Source organism: Nycticebus coucang, chromosome 1, assembly GCF_027406575.1.
Source record: "Nycticebus coucang isolate mNycCou1 chromosome 1, mNycCou1.pri, whole genome shotgun sequence".
In the NCBI taxonomy this organism is placed as follows: Eukaryota; Metazoa; Chordata; class Mammalia; order Primates; family Lorisidae; genus Nycticebus; species Nycticebus coucang.
Genome location: NC_069780.1, coordinates 140,822,147 through 140,838,985, shown reverse-complemented (window position 1 = coordinate 140,838,985; position 16,839 = coordinate 140,822,147). Strand labels below are relative to the sequence as shown.

Below are 16,839 nucleotides of genomic sequence, written 5' to 3'. Positions count from 1 at the left end.
TAGACTATGTGACCATTTTCCAAAGGGCATCTTCATTTTACCATCCATTTTGATCAAATTCAAAAATAGTTGAAAAGTATACTAAGGGTTGAATTAAATGTAATCTCTTGTTTTGAAAGGAAGCCAGGCGAAGACTTATCACCGGGTGTAATATCACACAAAATAAAAGATTTAAATGCTGCACAGTCCGTGAGCGTCTCATACCCTCCAGAGTGTAAGTGACAGCAGCAGTGGCAGCAGAGAGTGCTGTGCTGCCCAAGGGCTCTTCATCCTGGAATTCAGGATGTGCCTGAGACTACAGGTCGTGTTGTTTGTGACTCTTTTAGAATTGGACTTTTAATAGGGCAACAGATTTTGGTTTAAGCAGATATTTGTATGTCCTCAAAATATCTTGGTATATGCAAGATCACTGGGACTGAACTTAAAAAGTCAAACTGATAAATCAGTGCCACCTTAAACAAATGATTCCATGTATCTTATTATTTTTTATACTTAATGAGACTGCATTTAAATCCCAGCACCACTTCTTACCAGCTCTGTGATCTCAGCCACATTTTAAAACTTTTCATACCTTCATTTTATCACCTATAAAATGAGCATAATAACAGTGTCTGTTATGATGATTACAAAGATTACAGTAGTTAGTTAATACATGTAGTACACAGCAGAGCCTAACGCACAGTAACTGCTATATATAAATGCTAACTATTTAAAAAATAATAAATCCATCCACAAAAACATTTGGTCCTTTAAGGAACAAATTATTGCCTGCAGTCTGATGAGCCGATAAAAAATGCTATCCTGGCTTTTTATTGCCTATGAGAGAGAGTCACATTTAGAGAAGTGGTGCTCATAGTGGTAAATCATGGAATAGCCTTTATTCCTTTGAACGTTCTTCAGGATGAAGTATTCCTTCAGGATTAAGAATTTCGGGATAAAGACAAGAATCTTACAATGTTTCTTTAAATATTTCATTCAGCTGCGTAAGATTGGCACATTTTTCTTGGCAAAGAACACCTTTTCCGTTTTTGCTGGAGCATTTTTCATCAGCGGCCTTTCTTGTTTTTCTTTCCAAATGCTTCCTGAGCTTATGTCTGTCTGTCATCTGCCCCTGTTCTGTTCCCCACAGTTCAGCATTTCCTTCTTGTCACTTCCCAGCTTCTAACTTAAAACAAACAAAAAAAAAAAGACCAAAAAAACTTTGTTCATTGATTGTCAGGCATGCTTCCTTCCTGTTCTGTGAGCTGCTGGAGGTCTGGGATAGTCTGAGGGGAAGTGCCCTGGCAACATGGGACAGGCGCTGTGGAGGGCAGAGACACGTGTATGACGGAGTTAGGATCTGGGGCTGGGGGGCCGCAGAGTGCGGTGTTGAGGCCATCTCCTTACTCCTACTCTGGAGTAACTGCTCAGTTATTTTCAGAGAGGCTCCCCCAAGCTTTGCTTTCTAATTGGTAACTGGAAGTACCTTTTACATCCTTCTGCTACAAGTGACCAGTCTAGGTAAAAGACAGAACATCTAAGACATCAGTGGTCCCCGCAAGACCCAGAGCTCACACAGGCCTGACATCCCTGTCTAGGCTCTATTATTTGTTTAAAAGTTAGAAAATGCTTAAATCTTCCCAAAATCAATTATGTGGAGTTTATAACTAGAGGGGCAATGGATCAGTGTTAGAGGCCATATAAATGAGCAGTTACTAAGTGCTACCTCTATACCACTTACGGCTCACTTTTATTACCTGTTCACTTGTGCCAGGCTTGGGCTGAACACGGCGTATGCGTAGTTTACCCCACCGCCCTATGGAGGCAGCTGCTACAGATGGGGAAACAGCCACTCTGCTGGGCACGCAGTGCCAGAATGTAGCCCTCAGTGGGTCTTTTGGGTCTTCTCCACCAACTAGACTACCCTCCACTCCCATTGTGTCTCTGCCCAGGGCAGAGCCTGGCGATAGGGCCACTGTGGAGAGCCAAAATGCAATTGTTTCCATTCTCCAAGGAAAAAAGTGGGTTTCAGTTAAAGAGTGAAACATGAAGTTACGTCAATGTGACCTGAATGTAAAGATGATTTTATTTGTACTTGTTTGAGGTATCCAAAGTTTCTGACTTCTCATCCCTAGGACCTTATTAATAAGACAGAGTGACAAGGTGACCTATACTCTGTGTACCTGACCCAAGAATTTATAGTGCTTACGCTCCTGGTAGAAGACAGAGTTGCCATTGTGTTATGGGTTGGCAGCATTGTATTAGGTGTTTATCAGTTAATAGTGACTGGGGGGTGTATGTGGGCCTTAACCCGTTTCCCCCATGAATCTGTGTGATCACTAACTGCCACGTGCGAGGTCAGATAAAGTGTTCCACGCCAGGCTGCTTCCCCGTTTTGGGACTCTGGCCATTTTCCTCATGCTAGCTAGAAGAGATGAAACAAATCAAAACAGCTTTGAGAAGTTTAGTGCAGCCCCTGCTTAATTTAAACCCCAATCAAGTCTAATTATCAGAGTCATCTTACTTGCTGGCAATGATTTGCTTTGGGTACAACTCAGAGCTATGTTGAAAATTTTATTTGGCCTTTAGAAAATTGGTTTACTTTTACATTTCCCCCCCCCCGCCCAGATTTCCCTGTGGAAAATTGGTTCTCTTAATTTAGGTATCTTGCAAATTTCCTCATTAAACAAAAAAATGTGTGACATGTGATATCATTAGATTTTTTTTTTTTCTAAATTGAAGTGACTTAAGTGGGTTGACATATGTGTAGCAATATAATTGTGCTGTGTTTTTGGAGCTCAAGTCAGTAATTATATCCATAAACTTACTGTCTATGGTAAAATATGTTAACTGATCTATGACATAAAATTCATTAATTTGAATCAATATATAATGTTCTAAAATGCTCTAACAAAGAGTCATTGACTGATAAGCCCAAATATTTCTCCATGAACAGCAGTAAATATAAACATTTTCTAAATTGTCAATACTGTGATTCCCAAAACACACATATTATAAAGGATACAAGAAATTTGAGCTGTGACATGAGTCCAGCAATTGAATTTACTCATTTATACAACAAGGTATACTGGATATTTTTGATCTTTACAATATTGAGCTCACTTTCAGACAGAGTCTTGGAATTTCAGACCATCACATCCTCATGCCTAGTTATAGATGTGGATGGTGAAGTCCAGGAAGGCCAAGGAATTGGGCTGGCGCCTACCAGCAATCGGCGATAGGGGGAAGATGGTGCCAGTCAGGTTTTTCCCTTCCCTCTATCCCTCTGACAACCCAGGGCTGCCTCCTCCATGGAATTTCAGCAGATTCTATGCAGACCGGTGTTTCTGCTTTCCTAATGTTGAATAACTTTAAAGGGCTAATTGAAGTGTACCAGGGTTGGATGCACATATGAATTCAAAGTAAGAATTTCACCAGGAATCCAATCCCAAGGTTTTCTTTGGAGTTTGAGACTGTAGACGTACAAAAAATTACAGTAATGTGAAACCTTGACGAAAGTCTCCCTGATTAGATGTGTGGGCTTCACAGATAATATGTAGTTTGCCCCTTCAGCATTTCTGGGGAGTGAGAGAGGAGAAAAGCACTGTGCAGCTTCTTAGCTCAAACTGTTTGCCTCACCTCCTGTAAACACACAGGCGCGGCCACAGTGTTTCCAAAATAGAATGACTTCAAAGGTGAAACAACATATGCTGGTTAAGAAACTGGGACTGGGCAGACAGGGGAGAAGGGAGATGGTCCCTTTGGTGGCTGCTGACTTTGGCTCGATGATTGTGCAGGCACCTTGAAGCTTCCCTTTGCCCTGCGGATCACTTTGCACCTCTCTGTGTGTTTCTCCTTCCTTCCTTCCTCTCTCCCTGTCCCTCTGTCTGTCTGGGCTGGCTGAAGGCTCTACTGGACAAGCAAGGGCACCCTTAGCTGACCCTCTCCACTCAGCTGTCTGTTCAGGTTCTGGAAGTAGCTCCCTCCCTGTCCCTCTGGAATGGGCCTAAAGATGATGAAGGAGCTCTCTCCTCCTTTAGAAGTGGTCCCTTCTTCAAGGTCTTCTCACCTGCCCAGTCTGGGAGTACCATGTGTTTCCCGCAGGAACCCTGACTGAGACTCTAGGGATGTTTGAGCTGATGATGGCGGGTAACTATACATTATGTATTTGGTATATCTAGTTTAATACTTAATGGAGTGTGCAGTATCATACCAGGGAGTAGTAAATATTGTGAAGTGGGGGAGAAGAGTGTAAGGGGAGCAATGGAGTCTTTCTTTACTGCAGGGGCATCTGGGCATTCATGGGTGAAGTGAGTAGCATGCTTTGTGACATCACCGGCACCATTTTCCAGGGAAGGGAGTTGGTGTGGGTGTGTGCTGGGGTATCTCCGGGAATAGCAGGAAGCGCCTGTGGTAGAAGTGGAGTGAAGAGGGCAGAGATGGTAGGATCCAGACAGGAGCCCAGATGGACCACTCAAGACTTTGGTGTGCCCTGGGAGCAGTTTGAGAGAGAGCACTGGTGGATTTGGAGAAAAGTGACTTGATGTGTGTTTTGTTAGGCAGCTTCGCCCTTGGGAGACAGCAGAAGAGATAGGAGGCTATGGCTAAAGGGTAGATGCTGGATGGTGCTACTGGTTGAATGGTGCCCCCTACCCAAATGTGGATGTTCTGGCCCCTGATACTTCAGAATGTGATCTTATCTGGAGACAGAGTCTTTACAGAGGTAGCCAACTTAAAAGGAAGTCATTAGTGTTGGCCCTGATCCAGTATAGCTGATAATCTTTATAAAAAAGGAAATTTGGGCACAAATAGATAAGAATAAAGAGGATGTGAAGAGACACTGGGAGAAGATGGCCATCTAGAGGCCAAAGAGAGAGGCCTAGAGCAGACCCTTGCCTCAGAGCTCCCAGAAGAGCCAGTCCTGCCCACACCTGGACTCGGTGGCTCTGCTGGTAGAATGAGGAGAGGGACAGTTTCTGTTGGCGAAGCCACGAGCTTATGGGTCCATTACTGCAGCCTGGGAAACCGATACAGCTTAGATGAAGTTGGTAAGAGAAGTAAGAAGGGACTGATTTTGAAATGTATTATGAAGTTAAACCAATGGGGTTGCCTGAGGGGTTAGATACAGGGTTGGAGACAGTTGTTGGGCTCGTGAGGGAGAGTGCAGGAGACAGACAGATGCTGAGATCCAGAATGAGACCACAATGTGGATTCCTGGGTCGTTAGGGTGACAGGGTGAATGAGGGAGCTCCTTCCTGGAGATGGGAACCCAGGGGAGGCCAGATTTGAGGGGCAAATGTCAATAATTGGGTGATAGAAGTGTACAATCCCTATTTAACACCTTAGAGTAGGCAGTTGGAGTTGTCAGGTGCCAGCTTAGTGTAAGCGCCACCCCCCCACACCCCAAGACCTCAGAGCCTGGGGCTGTTCACGTCCATTGGCTTTTCCTAAGGTACTGCCATGACACAAGTCAGTACGCAAATGTTTGTAATTTAGCATTTAATATAGTTATAATAACACATTAGGCAAAATGCATATTATAAGGTCATGATTTCAAGATGTTATGTAGACTACTCTTAAAATTATTTAATTTTTTTAAAGAATCTTTTTAAATAAAACTTTTAAGAAAATAACAGTACATGTGGTATATATAATAGTACACGTGGTACTACACAGATATGGGAAAAAATTAATACATAAATGACTGAAGTTTGGGGCACAACCTACAGCATTTTTTTGAGTTTTCTAGGTTACTGATTTTTAAACCTTTTTATCTCATGGCACACTTGAACCTTATAGTTAAACTTCCATGACACACTTAAATTACGTTGATCAAAAAAAAAAAAAAGAAAAGTAAAGAAAGGAATATGTGCTTTGAACGTCTTTCAAAAATTAATTAATGAACTTTAAAATTTTTCCTGGCACATGTAAGATTCTGTCATGGTACATGGGTTGAAAATCACTGCTCTGGGTGACCCCTGTTTCATCACAGTTTGAGAGCTACTTTCTTCGTGTGATTTTTGACTGCAGGTTATATCTCAATTTAGTGGATAGAGGCCAGCATTTGTTTAAAAGGAACTGAACTAGGTCAGGAAATAGAGTTCATTGCTGGTAGTAGTGATGAATATTGTTTTATGTCATAGAATATGAACTGTACAGAGAAAGAGGTTAGAAAACCATTGTCTTAAGGTCTGAGTTTTACAGACAGGGACATTCCACTTGGTGACGCACCTGTGGAGCTAATTTGAAAAATCTGGCTTTGAGAGGAGATGAGAAAAATTGATCTCTTCTCTTTACAGGGTTATTAATTATGGAGGTTTCATAAATTATTTTGTGATGAGTTCTATAGGTCTTAGAAGCCCAGGATGTCATAATTGAAAATATGCTTTATTGGCTCAGCGCCTGTGGCTCAAGCGGCTAAGGCGCCAGCCACATACTCCTGAGCTAGCGGGTTCAAATCCAGCCCGGGCCTTCCAAACAACAATGACAACTACACCCAAAAAATAGCCCGGGCGTTGTGGCAGGCGCCTGTAGTCCCAGCTACTTGTGAGGCAGAGGCAAAAGAATTGCTTGAGCCCAGGAGTTTGAGGTTGCTGTGAGCTGTGATGCCACGGCACTCTACCCAGGGCAATAGCTTGAGGCTCTGTCTCAAAAAAAAAAAAAAAAAAGAAACATGCTTTATTTTCTAAGTGGCACATTTCCTAGATGTTCACTTGGGTTTCTGATCCTTATTTTAATAATAAATCTCCCTGTTTTACAAATTCGATCAGTGAATTTATTTCCATGGAGTGTTTTCTCCTTTCATGATCCTACATTTACCGGGATCCTACATTTATCAGGGGCCCTTTAATAGCTCCTTTTGGTAATAGCTTTGTTCTATTTAAGTGTAGTGTGTGGTAGAAACTTCAGTAGGGGGGTTAAAATATAAACTCGGAATTGAGTGGAGAAATTTATTCTTCTCTGAAAATGCATGTGATTCTTTTCACAATTAAAACTTTTTTTTGAACAGGTTTTTTGGAAGAAGTCTATGATGCCTCAAAACATTTATATACTCTGCTATGTGATTTTCTGGGTTTTTTCTTTTTCATGTTAAGAATTTCTGGGCTAATAGTTTTTTGTTTTTTTTTTAAATGAGACTAATGCCTAAATTATAGATATGCTTATTTTCAATTTTTCCTTGTGGCTTTCATTTTGATGTAGAGTAACTTATACCTGATTTAAAGAATTAGGCTTTTATAAATAGTCTGATGACAACAACTAAATTCATTGGGCACCCATTATTTCACGCCTGATATGTTGTTTTCCTTAGAGCATTGTAAATAGGTTTACATGATGGAAATTAAGCTAAAGTACTAAGCGATCACATCCGTAATGTTAGGGGAACAATAATTTTCTTAAAAAAAATATGATCTGTAGCGTTATGGCATATTTATAATTTCTCAAATGCCTTAGTAGGAGAAGCCTTGGTAAAGGGCGTTTAGCCTAGCTATGAAATGTATCTCATTAAGTTTCTACATCATGTACATGTCATCTTTTCTTTTGTTACCCTCCAAGAGTTTATTTACCTAACTGAAGGCTGTTACTTTTATTAATGATGGTTCTCAAAGCAAAAGGATTTGGGTTGAATCCACGTAAGCAATAGAATATGTCTCTGTTTCCACAAAACTACTGGTGAGGAATCCACCCCACTCCTCCCACTCCCTTGCTGTGAAGAGCCCCTATTTGCATATGTAAATAAGCCATTCAGTTTAGAACCCTGTGGGCCGCCCAGGTCCAGTTTGTTACTTTGCTGATGTTGATGGCATTAGCCAGAAGGTAAATGGTACCAGGAGACTTATGTCTCAGTCAGGAATGACAGATACCAAACTCTGAAGGCTGTCATAGAGGAGAAATGGATTCTTGGAGCTTAGAATTTGGGGAAGAAAACGAAGCTGCAGATTTTGCCTTTGATGTTGAGTGATAGGATTTAATGTTTTCTTGAACATGGAAAACTATGGGAACAAGTTTGTCATATAGAAACCCTGGTTTCCTGCAATACCACAGAGCCCTGTTTGCTTCCTAAAAGGGTATGAAGTATTACCTAATTGAAGGGCTATAGCTGTACTTCGCTAAGTACACAGATTCATAGTTTGTACCTTCCCTGGATGTGTAAGAGCATCTGATAGGTAGCAGGACTGGGAAAGGGGAAAGATAAATCTTTTTCAGTTACATTCTCCCTGAAGTAAAAAAAAAAAAAAAAAAAAAAGCAGGCATGTTCAGCTTCTGATGAATTAAATTCTTCCTAAAGGTTCCCATCCAGGAGCTAGCTATGTGCACCTTTCCACAAAGTCTCAGTATCACCAAACTAACTTGAGGACAGAGAAGCAACTAACCATCAACCTTTTTTAAAAAAAAAAATAGTAGGGTGCTGGCCCCATATACCCAGGGTGGTGGGTTCAAACCCCGCCCCGGCCAAACTGCAACCAAAAAATAGCCGGGTGCTGTGGCGGGCGCCTGTAGTCCCAGCTGCTCGGGAGGCTGAGGCAAGAGAATCACTTGAGCCCAGGAGTTGGAGGTTGCTGTGAGCTGTGTGACGCCACGGCACTCTACCCGAGGGCGGTACAGTGAGACTCTGTCTCTACAAAAAAAAAAAATCGAGTACAATGTGACAGTTTTATAGAAAATTAAAGATGTGAGTTATGTGAGAAAACTTTGCTGTTTGCAGTTCCCTCTACGTGCAGTTCATTAAATTTGATCTTCCATGCTCGTCCCAGCTTCTTTATTAAGGTGTATTACTGTATCTCTGTGTAAATACCTTGATTATTTCATAGACTTGTTTGTTCATCGCAAGCAGACCATTGTCACAGATTCATTGTACTTGGTAATAAAAGATAAAATAGAGGCCAGGTTTCAAAAACCCCACCTCTTTTGAAAGCTCACTTTAAGCCAGCCTTCTCCCTGCTGGGAGTTTAAGATTCAGCTCCCAGGTTGAATATGAACATCTGCCCCCTGCTGAGTTCATGGTACAATTAGCTAATTAAAAAAAGATAACATTTTCACCTTGGAGTGAGAAGAAGAGCAATAAACCACAGGCCCAGGATTTAGTTAATTTGCACATTGACTATAATTGTGTATTTAATGCTAAGATTAATATTTTTCCTGATGAGTAGGAGCCTGGCACTGTGCATTGGAGCTCTTAAATCAGTTGTAATCATTCCATAGGGAAGGTTAATAAGGGCGGGTAGTTCTCCAGATATCTTAATGTGGATAATTGTTTATTTACATATAACTTCTTTTACAGAGGAAAAAAAGCATTGAAGTCACTTTCTGATAAACCATTAAGTTTAAAGGAGAACTTTCAAACTAAATAATCCATTATTCTCCTCCCCCCCAAATGGGGTCTCATATATAAACTCTTGAATCCATTGAATTGGGAAGCTGTGCTCTATTTTCATTTTTGTTTTGCCCAATATTCAGTGAGTCAGTGGATATCGTTTCTGCTATTAAAGCTTTGGTACATTTTCTGGGTCAGTTGAGTTTCAAGACTATTTCCTTGCATTTTTTCCAAAGAGAGCAAAGAAAGAATGCGTGTTGGCAGGGCAGTTACTACAAAATCATAATCCTGACTTGGAATCTGCTACTTACAATATTTTCTTTTTTAAAGGTAAGTATTACCCGTGGACACCAAAGCAGTGATTGTTGGCAATTCAAGTGGGCGTGGTTGATACATATCTTAAAAATAATAGAGCTGGATTCCTAGAAGAAAAAATTCTTAAGTATTATAATACAGATATGGCATTTTTATCTAGCAGAAGGTCTTTTTTCACCCTCCTCTGTTAATAGAGCTGAGGGGATCCTAGCCTGTACTGGAGGGTCATTTTGCTGCCTCTGTTGTCCGTCCCCTTTGTCAGGGCCTTTACACCCAGAGATTTTGCGAGATCAGCTCTCTTTTGCTTTCATCTCTTTATCCTCAGAGTTGATGCTTGCTGTGGATAGTACTTACTAATTAAATTCTTTTTTTATTGTCCAGCTTTGAACGATGAAGAAGTAAAACTCTATACTATCTATTTAGGCCTGTATTCCAGATTTTCCTTTAAAATATAGTACCTTGGGTTGTGTGTTTAGGTGTTTGGCATGGGATGAATAATGGGGAAAGCGGTCAGCTTTTCTGTGTGAGCCATTTGCTCAGTATATACATAAAGGCATAAACAGGGCTGAGAGACCACTCTTTTTACATGGGTTTAAATTATAAACTTAATGTTAATTCTCCATTTGAGCCAATAAAATTTAAATGCATTTAGGGGTAGAATTTTTGATGGCTGCAGACATCATAAATTCTACCAGGATGATGGAAAAGAGGAACTTCTGTGTCAGGAGATTTTTCATGGTTTTGAAGAGGGTTGTGTTTTTCATGTCATTTTGTTGATACCCAAGTGGGCGGCAATCTAACCCCAAGAAGGCTCTGTAATGCTTTCTGCTATTTTAGGAAGACTGACTTCATGTTCAGGGAAATAATGTTCCAGTTTTCTTTAGTATCCTTGAAATATAATTAGAGGCAATTATTAGATAATACAAAAGTGAAGATTTGATGGAAAATGTCTTAATACTGGACTGTGTTCATGACTTTATTACACATGTGCATGTATAAGACTGAACAAAATAACTTGCCCGTGGCATGTGCTTTTGTGGGGGAGAACGTGTCGTGTGTTTTTGTGATTGACTTTTTAGCTTAAACAAAGTACAGTGCCGTTAAACACTGTCCCTCTCCCTTTTCTGATCATTTCCCCATCATCCCACGTCCCGCCTTCTCCCTTCCCACCTCTCGTTCACTCCCCATCTTCCATTCACTGTCAGGAAGGGCAGCCTCCGAAGAGCCATTTCAACTCGGCCCGACATCGCCAGAGACTAGTGGACCCAGCTGCTTCAAAAGTGAGTGTGTCGCCTTGTCCTGGGCAGTGGGTCTGCATGATGGTGTGGCTCCCTGTGAGAAACGAGCTGTGGGGTTTTACTTCACTGTGTGTTTGAGGGCTTTAGAATATGGATGCTGAGGAGAGGCAGAGTCTTCTCTGTTAATTCCAGATCATGTACACTAGTGCTGTTCCAGTAAATATTTAACAATCAGCCCAGAAAACAAACCCCTAACTTGTAACATGTGCTGTTTCCCTGGTGTACACACTCCCTGGTGACCAAGTTCAAGTACTGGTGTGACATCCTTGAACGCAGAGCTGGGAGGAAGAGCTCAGTAGAGCATGCCTACATGATAGAGTTTTTCTACCCTATGCATACAATTGATGTCAATTCTAGTAAAATGATTATGAAGTAAATCACTTTTGAGTACCTATTACTCTTATTTTCAGTATGATGTATTACTTGTAGATTTGCTTATTTTTAACTTCTGATAATGCCATAAGTGTAAAATTCCTGTGGTGTGAGTTGGCTACAGTGTGAGTTGGTTACATATGTATGGTAAAATTAGTTTTAAGCTGATTTGGTGATGCCCAACTATTTTTGACAGCGGTAGCCACACAAAAGCAGCTAATGTTTTGGGTGAGGATTTGCTAAATCCCACACAGCTCAAGTAAGTCAGGCCATTTCTGCAGCATATAGTCTTTAAATAAAATATGTATTAGCAGACAGGCACAAGGCAGTTACGAAGCCTGTCTTACAAACTCAAGGCAGGCCGAACTCTCTGGCCTAGCTCTCCAGTTAAATATGTGTATGAAGGTTCACTCGAGGTCACTGTGACAGCTTTCCAGAGGCAGAATTTTCTCACCATATAGTGGGCATCTGTGACCTCTGGGTGAGCCTCTGACCCCTTGCTGGACATAAGGCCATTCAGCAGTTCAACTCAGGTGTTAGTACGAAGGGTGTAAGTTTTAGGTATTCCTAGATTCTTAGGCCCTGTTCATAGAAAGGTGAAGAATTCTGCCATTTCACTTACCTTAAAGCTCTGGTGTTTACTGAGAAACAGATACTTCTGATTCAATGTTAGTTGGCTGCCCTGGGAGCGGGAGTATATTCTGATTATGGCCACTAACTGTGTATAGGATACACTTTTAATTCATAAATATTACGTTGCCTGGGCTGATGTATTTGAAGGTAGACTGTAGATGTCATAGCCCTTCATCACATTTATTAGTTGCCCAGGGCACCCCTGCCCCCTGAATCCTAGACAATTCACATTAGCTCAGGAGCCTGGCCATGAATTCAAGGAGATTCTGTTGGGATTTTAGGAAAAAGATAGACAAGCTTTAAGTACATCTGATGGTTTCATCACGTAAAATGTGAGTTTTGCTCAGGTAGAGCACAGCTCAGAGTGCAGCAGGCCCTTGTTGGACCCCACCCACAAGCTTTGACTGAGGAGGCCCTCCAGTGTTGTGTGCGGTGAGCACAGCCACTGGGAGACAGCTGGCACCCCTTGGTTGGCAGTGTTCTGAGACTCAACTCAGCATGGGCCTTTCTTTGTTCCCCTCTCTTTCCTTTGTATTCATTTCATTCTGTCTTAGCATTTTCAGAAATACTCACAGTGAAATGTATTCTACAGTACCCTGTAAAGTAGCTGGCTTTCTTCTTTGGGTGGTGAGAGTCTTTTCTGAGTGAGACTCGTGACTTTTTTTTCCCTAAGCACACTTTAAGAGGCACTCGTTAAACTGCACTGGAGAAGGGTTCTGGTGCCTTAATGTGCTGTGTGAATTGGTTCAGCCATGTTCCCAAATAGGTTTGAAAGGTCACATCCTTTCCTCTCAAAATATTGCAGTAGTAGAAATTTGAGAAGGCCTAAAAAACCTTTTCTAATGTTAAGAAGACCTAGAGGAAACCACTGTTGGCTGCACAGATACATCACATGGACAATAAATGGCAAATGGAAATGTGCATCTGTTTAGCCAGTGACCTTTCATTATAAGCACACTGGGCTTAGAATTTGCACTCTATCATTTTCAGTTCAGCAACCTGAATTGTTGTAAAGAATTCCTCCAAATTATAGGTTCCTATATTCTGGGGGTCAGTGACAATTTATGGTAAACTGGTTGCCAGATCTTTTGAGAACATTGATTTTATTGTGTGCATTGTATAATCTAGAATAAGTGTGGTGAGGTGGAAATGTTTTGCTTTCCATTAGCCATATGGTGTGGTGCAAAGATTATACTGGGCTGGGTTGTACATTCAGCTTTTTCATGAACCAGCTCCATGGCCTTGAGTGATCACTTAACACTTGGAGCCCCCATTGCTCTAGATTTTCTCAGCTACAAAATGAGAGTATATGAAATGTTCTCTTAATTCTGTGGTGGATTTTTCTTTCCCCATCAAGGCTATTTATAACTAGATACTTTACTATTTACTCTGAGATTTTCGAATGACGTTTCTGAATCCTAAAATCCCTCTACAAATGGCATCACACCTCATTCCTTGCAACACGTTATTATTAGGCTGTTTTCTACCAGTGTCTTCAGTGGAGCTTGGTTTTTTAAACAGAAATTACTTTAAAGCTGTAGAGAAAATATGGACTAGAAATAAGGGGTTCATTCTCTGCTCAAGAAATTGGCCTTTTTTTGTTCAGCCTGAATTTTTTCTTTGTCTTAGAAAGCCTTTTGTGCTTTGAGTATAAGAAAACAAGCTTTTAAATCTCTTTTATTTGAATAAGAGGATAAGAGTTAGGGGGAGAGCAAAGCTAGCTAATGTACCTCTGATTGGTTAAGCTTGTCCACTGAGAATTCTAAAGTGTCTTTCACTTTGAGAACAGGCTCACCTGTCTGTCCCCCAGTATGAACGCTGTAAAACAGCAAATGAACAAAGGATGAAGCACAACGGGCCATAGGAATAATAGTTCAAAGACCACAGAGCAGTTATGTGTGAAACTGGTAAAGGCCTCTGTTAAATAAAATTCAATTTGATACGGGAGCCTTGCGGACACGATCTACTGGACAGAAGGGAACATGAAAGTGTGCAGAGGATTAGTTTTCAAATCTCTTAGCATTTCAGCAGAAAAGGATGACGAAGATTTATTCTAGATGAGCTGTCATTTTACATCAGAAGCTTTGCTGATCCTGAATAAATAGGTTCATAAGGATTGTATTAAAATTTTGAGCATGTGAGAATAAATAGTGGTAGGCATAGCATGTAATAAATTTCAAAACCACTAAGTGTTGTAACATTCTATCCTTCTTTAAAAAAATAAACTACCCAAATGCACAGATAATCCAACCACCAAAAACCTACATGTAATTCTAAGCATACTGTTTCAATCTGCTGTAAGTCTTTGAAAATCCTTTCTACTAATTCTGAGAGATTTCTCTACCTTTCTCTAATGGTAACAAGGTTTATAAAACCTGGGCTTCCCTGCTGGGAAGATCAGCCCAGAGCTATCTCAGAGCAGATGGTCGTCTTTTCTCACTACTATAAAGCTTTTAGGATTGATCCTTTTTTTTTCATTTTTACCTATCTGAGGAATAAATGTCTTTGAGACCTTAGAAACCCACTGTTCAGGGGGGACAAGCAGCTGCCTTGACCAGAGTTCATAGTTACACAGATGACATAAAAGCAATGGGAAATCATGAAATTGTATTTCTGTCGTAGTATGGGGGGGGAAACAGGCTGATTTTTAAGCACTAAAGCGATAGACCTTAAAATACCTATATTTTTGAGTCTTATTATGCACTGAGTTTCTGGATGGTAATTAACACCTTCCTAGTCCCAGGAATTTCAAGTGTTAAGGAAAAATTTCTTTTTTGGAGGGTGCAATACTTGTTACTATATTTAAGGACATAGAAAGATGGGGAAAAGATTGGAGGACTGGTTGCCATAATTATCTCAAGAGTCTTTCAGTCACCCAAAGTGTACTATGTAAACTTTTTGTGAGGGCCCTTAGGGATGGACGATAAATTTATAATAGACATTTTTGAGGCAGCATATAGTTTTTATCAACCATGTATACATTATCTTTGGTACCAAATAAAGTGGGCATGAGTTTTATTTCTAGAACTTATTAGCCAGAACCTTGAGGCAACTGCTTAATAATTCTGAGAAAGCCTTAGTTTCCTCATCTAAAAAAATGGAGAACAAAATAATAGCAATCTTATCAGGTTAGTTTGAGAATTAAATGAGATAATGCATGAAAAGTTCTCATCCCATGGTCAGGCACTTAATGAGCACCAAATTGTAACAATACTTTAAATTATGTAGTAGTAAGTAATCATTATTTAACTTTTCTGGAATATTTTTCCTATTTTGTAAATAAGTGGTTAGGACCAGATGGTCTTTGAGATGAAATGTCTGCATTGTTAAAAGTCCATATAGTCCTACTTATTTTCTATGCCTCCCATGCACTTCAGCAGCGTGTTAGGCATGGCAGAATATAAATTGTAGTACTCACTTTTTACCCCCTAGAATGCAATTTAACTGGCAAAGAAAGAAAGCAGAGACAATAACGAATTGTCTGGTGAACAGTATCAGTAGGGTGTTGATTTTAAGTGGAGGGAGGTCTGTGAGTGGCAGCCAGAAAAGGCCTCAGCACAGTGGTGGCTTTTCATCTGGGCCTAGAGGGCAAGGTAGGGCTTTTTAAAGAGCGCCAAAGAAGGCATGTTCTTTACAAGGATGCTCACAGCAGCCATCAGCCAGACCCAGAGGCAGGAGGTCTGCCAGAGGTGGAGGCGAGGTGTGTTCCTATCACAGCCCTTCACGGTGGGGTGCACAGGGGCGCTGAGGCCCTGCAGACCCGGTTTGATATTCCACGGATAGCACCACCTACCTCATTAGGAGTGATGTCATAATTAGATGGTGGGGTGCAGCCATTCTGTAGCGTAATCAGGCTGTTTGGGGAGCAATAAAGGGCAGTGCTTAGTTAAATTAGGCATAGTCTGCCCTGTGACCCAGCAGTTCCAGGCTTAAAGAGGTTGCTCTGCATCAGGACATGTCCACGGTGGAGCATTGTCGTCATGCCAGAAGGTCAGGGTCCTGTAGGTGTGGACATTTGGAAGGACGATGATGTTGCCGAGTAACATTCTGCAATTAGAGGGGACAACCTGAGGGATTGGGCAGCAATGGGGATAGAGCCTAAAACACAGCACTGTGAGGAAACAAGTTTTAAGAAAGCAACTCTGTAACACTTTTACTGTCCCTGTAAAGCATACATTACACAATGAACATTTTACAGGGACACATGCTATGTGTTGGATGGATAAGAAGAGTTGCAGGCAGGGTAAGGACTGGAGAGTCAGCAAGCAAGTAGGTGAACTGATGGGTGACAGGAGTCACCCTACGCTCTGTTCTGCATGCAGACCTCCCCAAGGAAGTAGCTAAGGGAGACCTCTGTGCTTCAGAAGTGGAAGCAGCTGCCTGGAATGGAAGTGCTGCTCTGCTGAGTGATGGCAAAGGGAACACTTAAGCAGTGAGCCCAGCACAGTGCCAGGCGCTTTACACATGGATGAGCTCCCCCCTGCCTCACAGCAATCTGGGGACGTCACTGTTGTTGCCATTTTGCAGGCGAGGAAGCTGAAATGTGGTGAAGTTAAATAGCTTGAGCAAGGTCACACGTAAAATGGAAGTCGGGATTCCGACCCAGGAAGTCTGGCTGTTGGTCCCTGTCCTTCCCCAGCAGGCCTTGCTGCCTCCTGGTGGGCACAGCTACAGTGGTGTTGGGAGGGCCACACACTTTCTGCAGGTGACAATGTTGGCATAAGCCTGGCAGTCACAACTACTTCTTTGTGGAGACTGACAATTTTGTTTCAGTGTGTGTTCACATATATACAATTTTTTATTGAAATATAATGTAGATTCATGGATGAATTTCCACAAACTGAACCCCATGCTACTAGCACCCAGGTCAAGAAACAGAGCAAGATGGGCCAGTCTGAAGAAGAAAGAAAAATGAAAACTTTAGTCCAT

At 41.3% G+C, this 16,839-nt stretch overlaps 1 protein-coding gene across 2 annotated transcripts in view; it reads left to right on the top strand.

Moving 5' to 3' along the window:
• The window catches only part of MAST4 (microtubule associated serine/threonine kinase family member 4), a 442,299-nt gene that overhangs the window by 113,455 nt on the left and 312,005 nt on the right, over positions 1 to 16,839 (top strand). The window contains exon 3 of one of the 2 annotated variants that reach the window (XM_053589491.1): positions 10,813 to 10,887. The exons of the other annotated variant lie outside the window; for it this stretch is intronic. Coding sequence (XP_053445466.1) covers positions 10,813 to 10,887 — 75 coding nt within the window. The remainder of the gene's footprint in view (positions 1 to 10,812; positions 10,888 to 16,839) is intronic. 2 annotated transcript variants of the gene reach the window in all.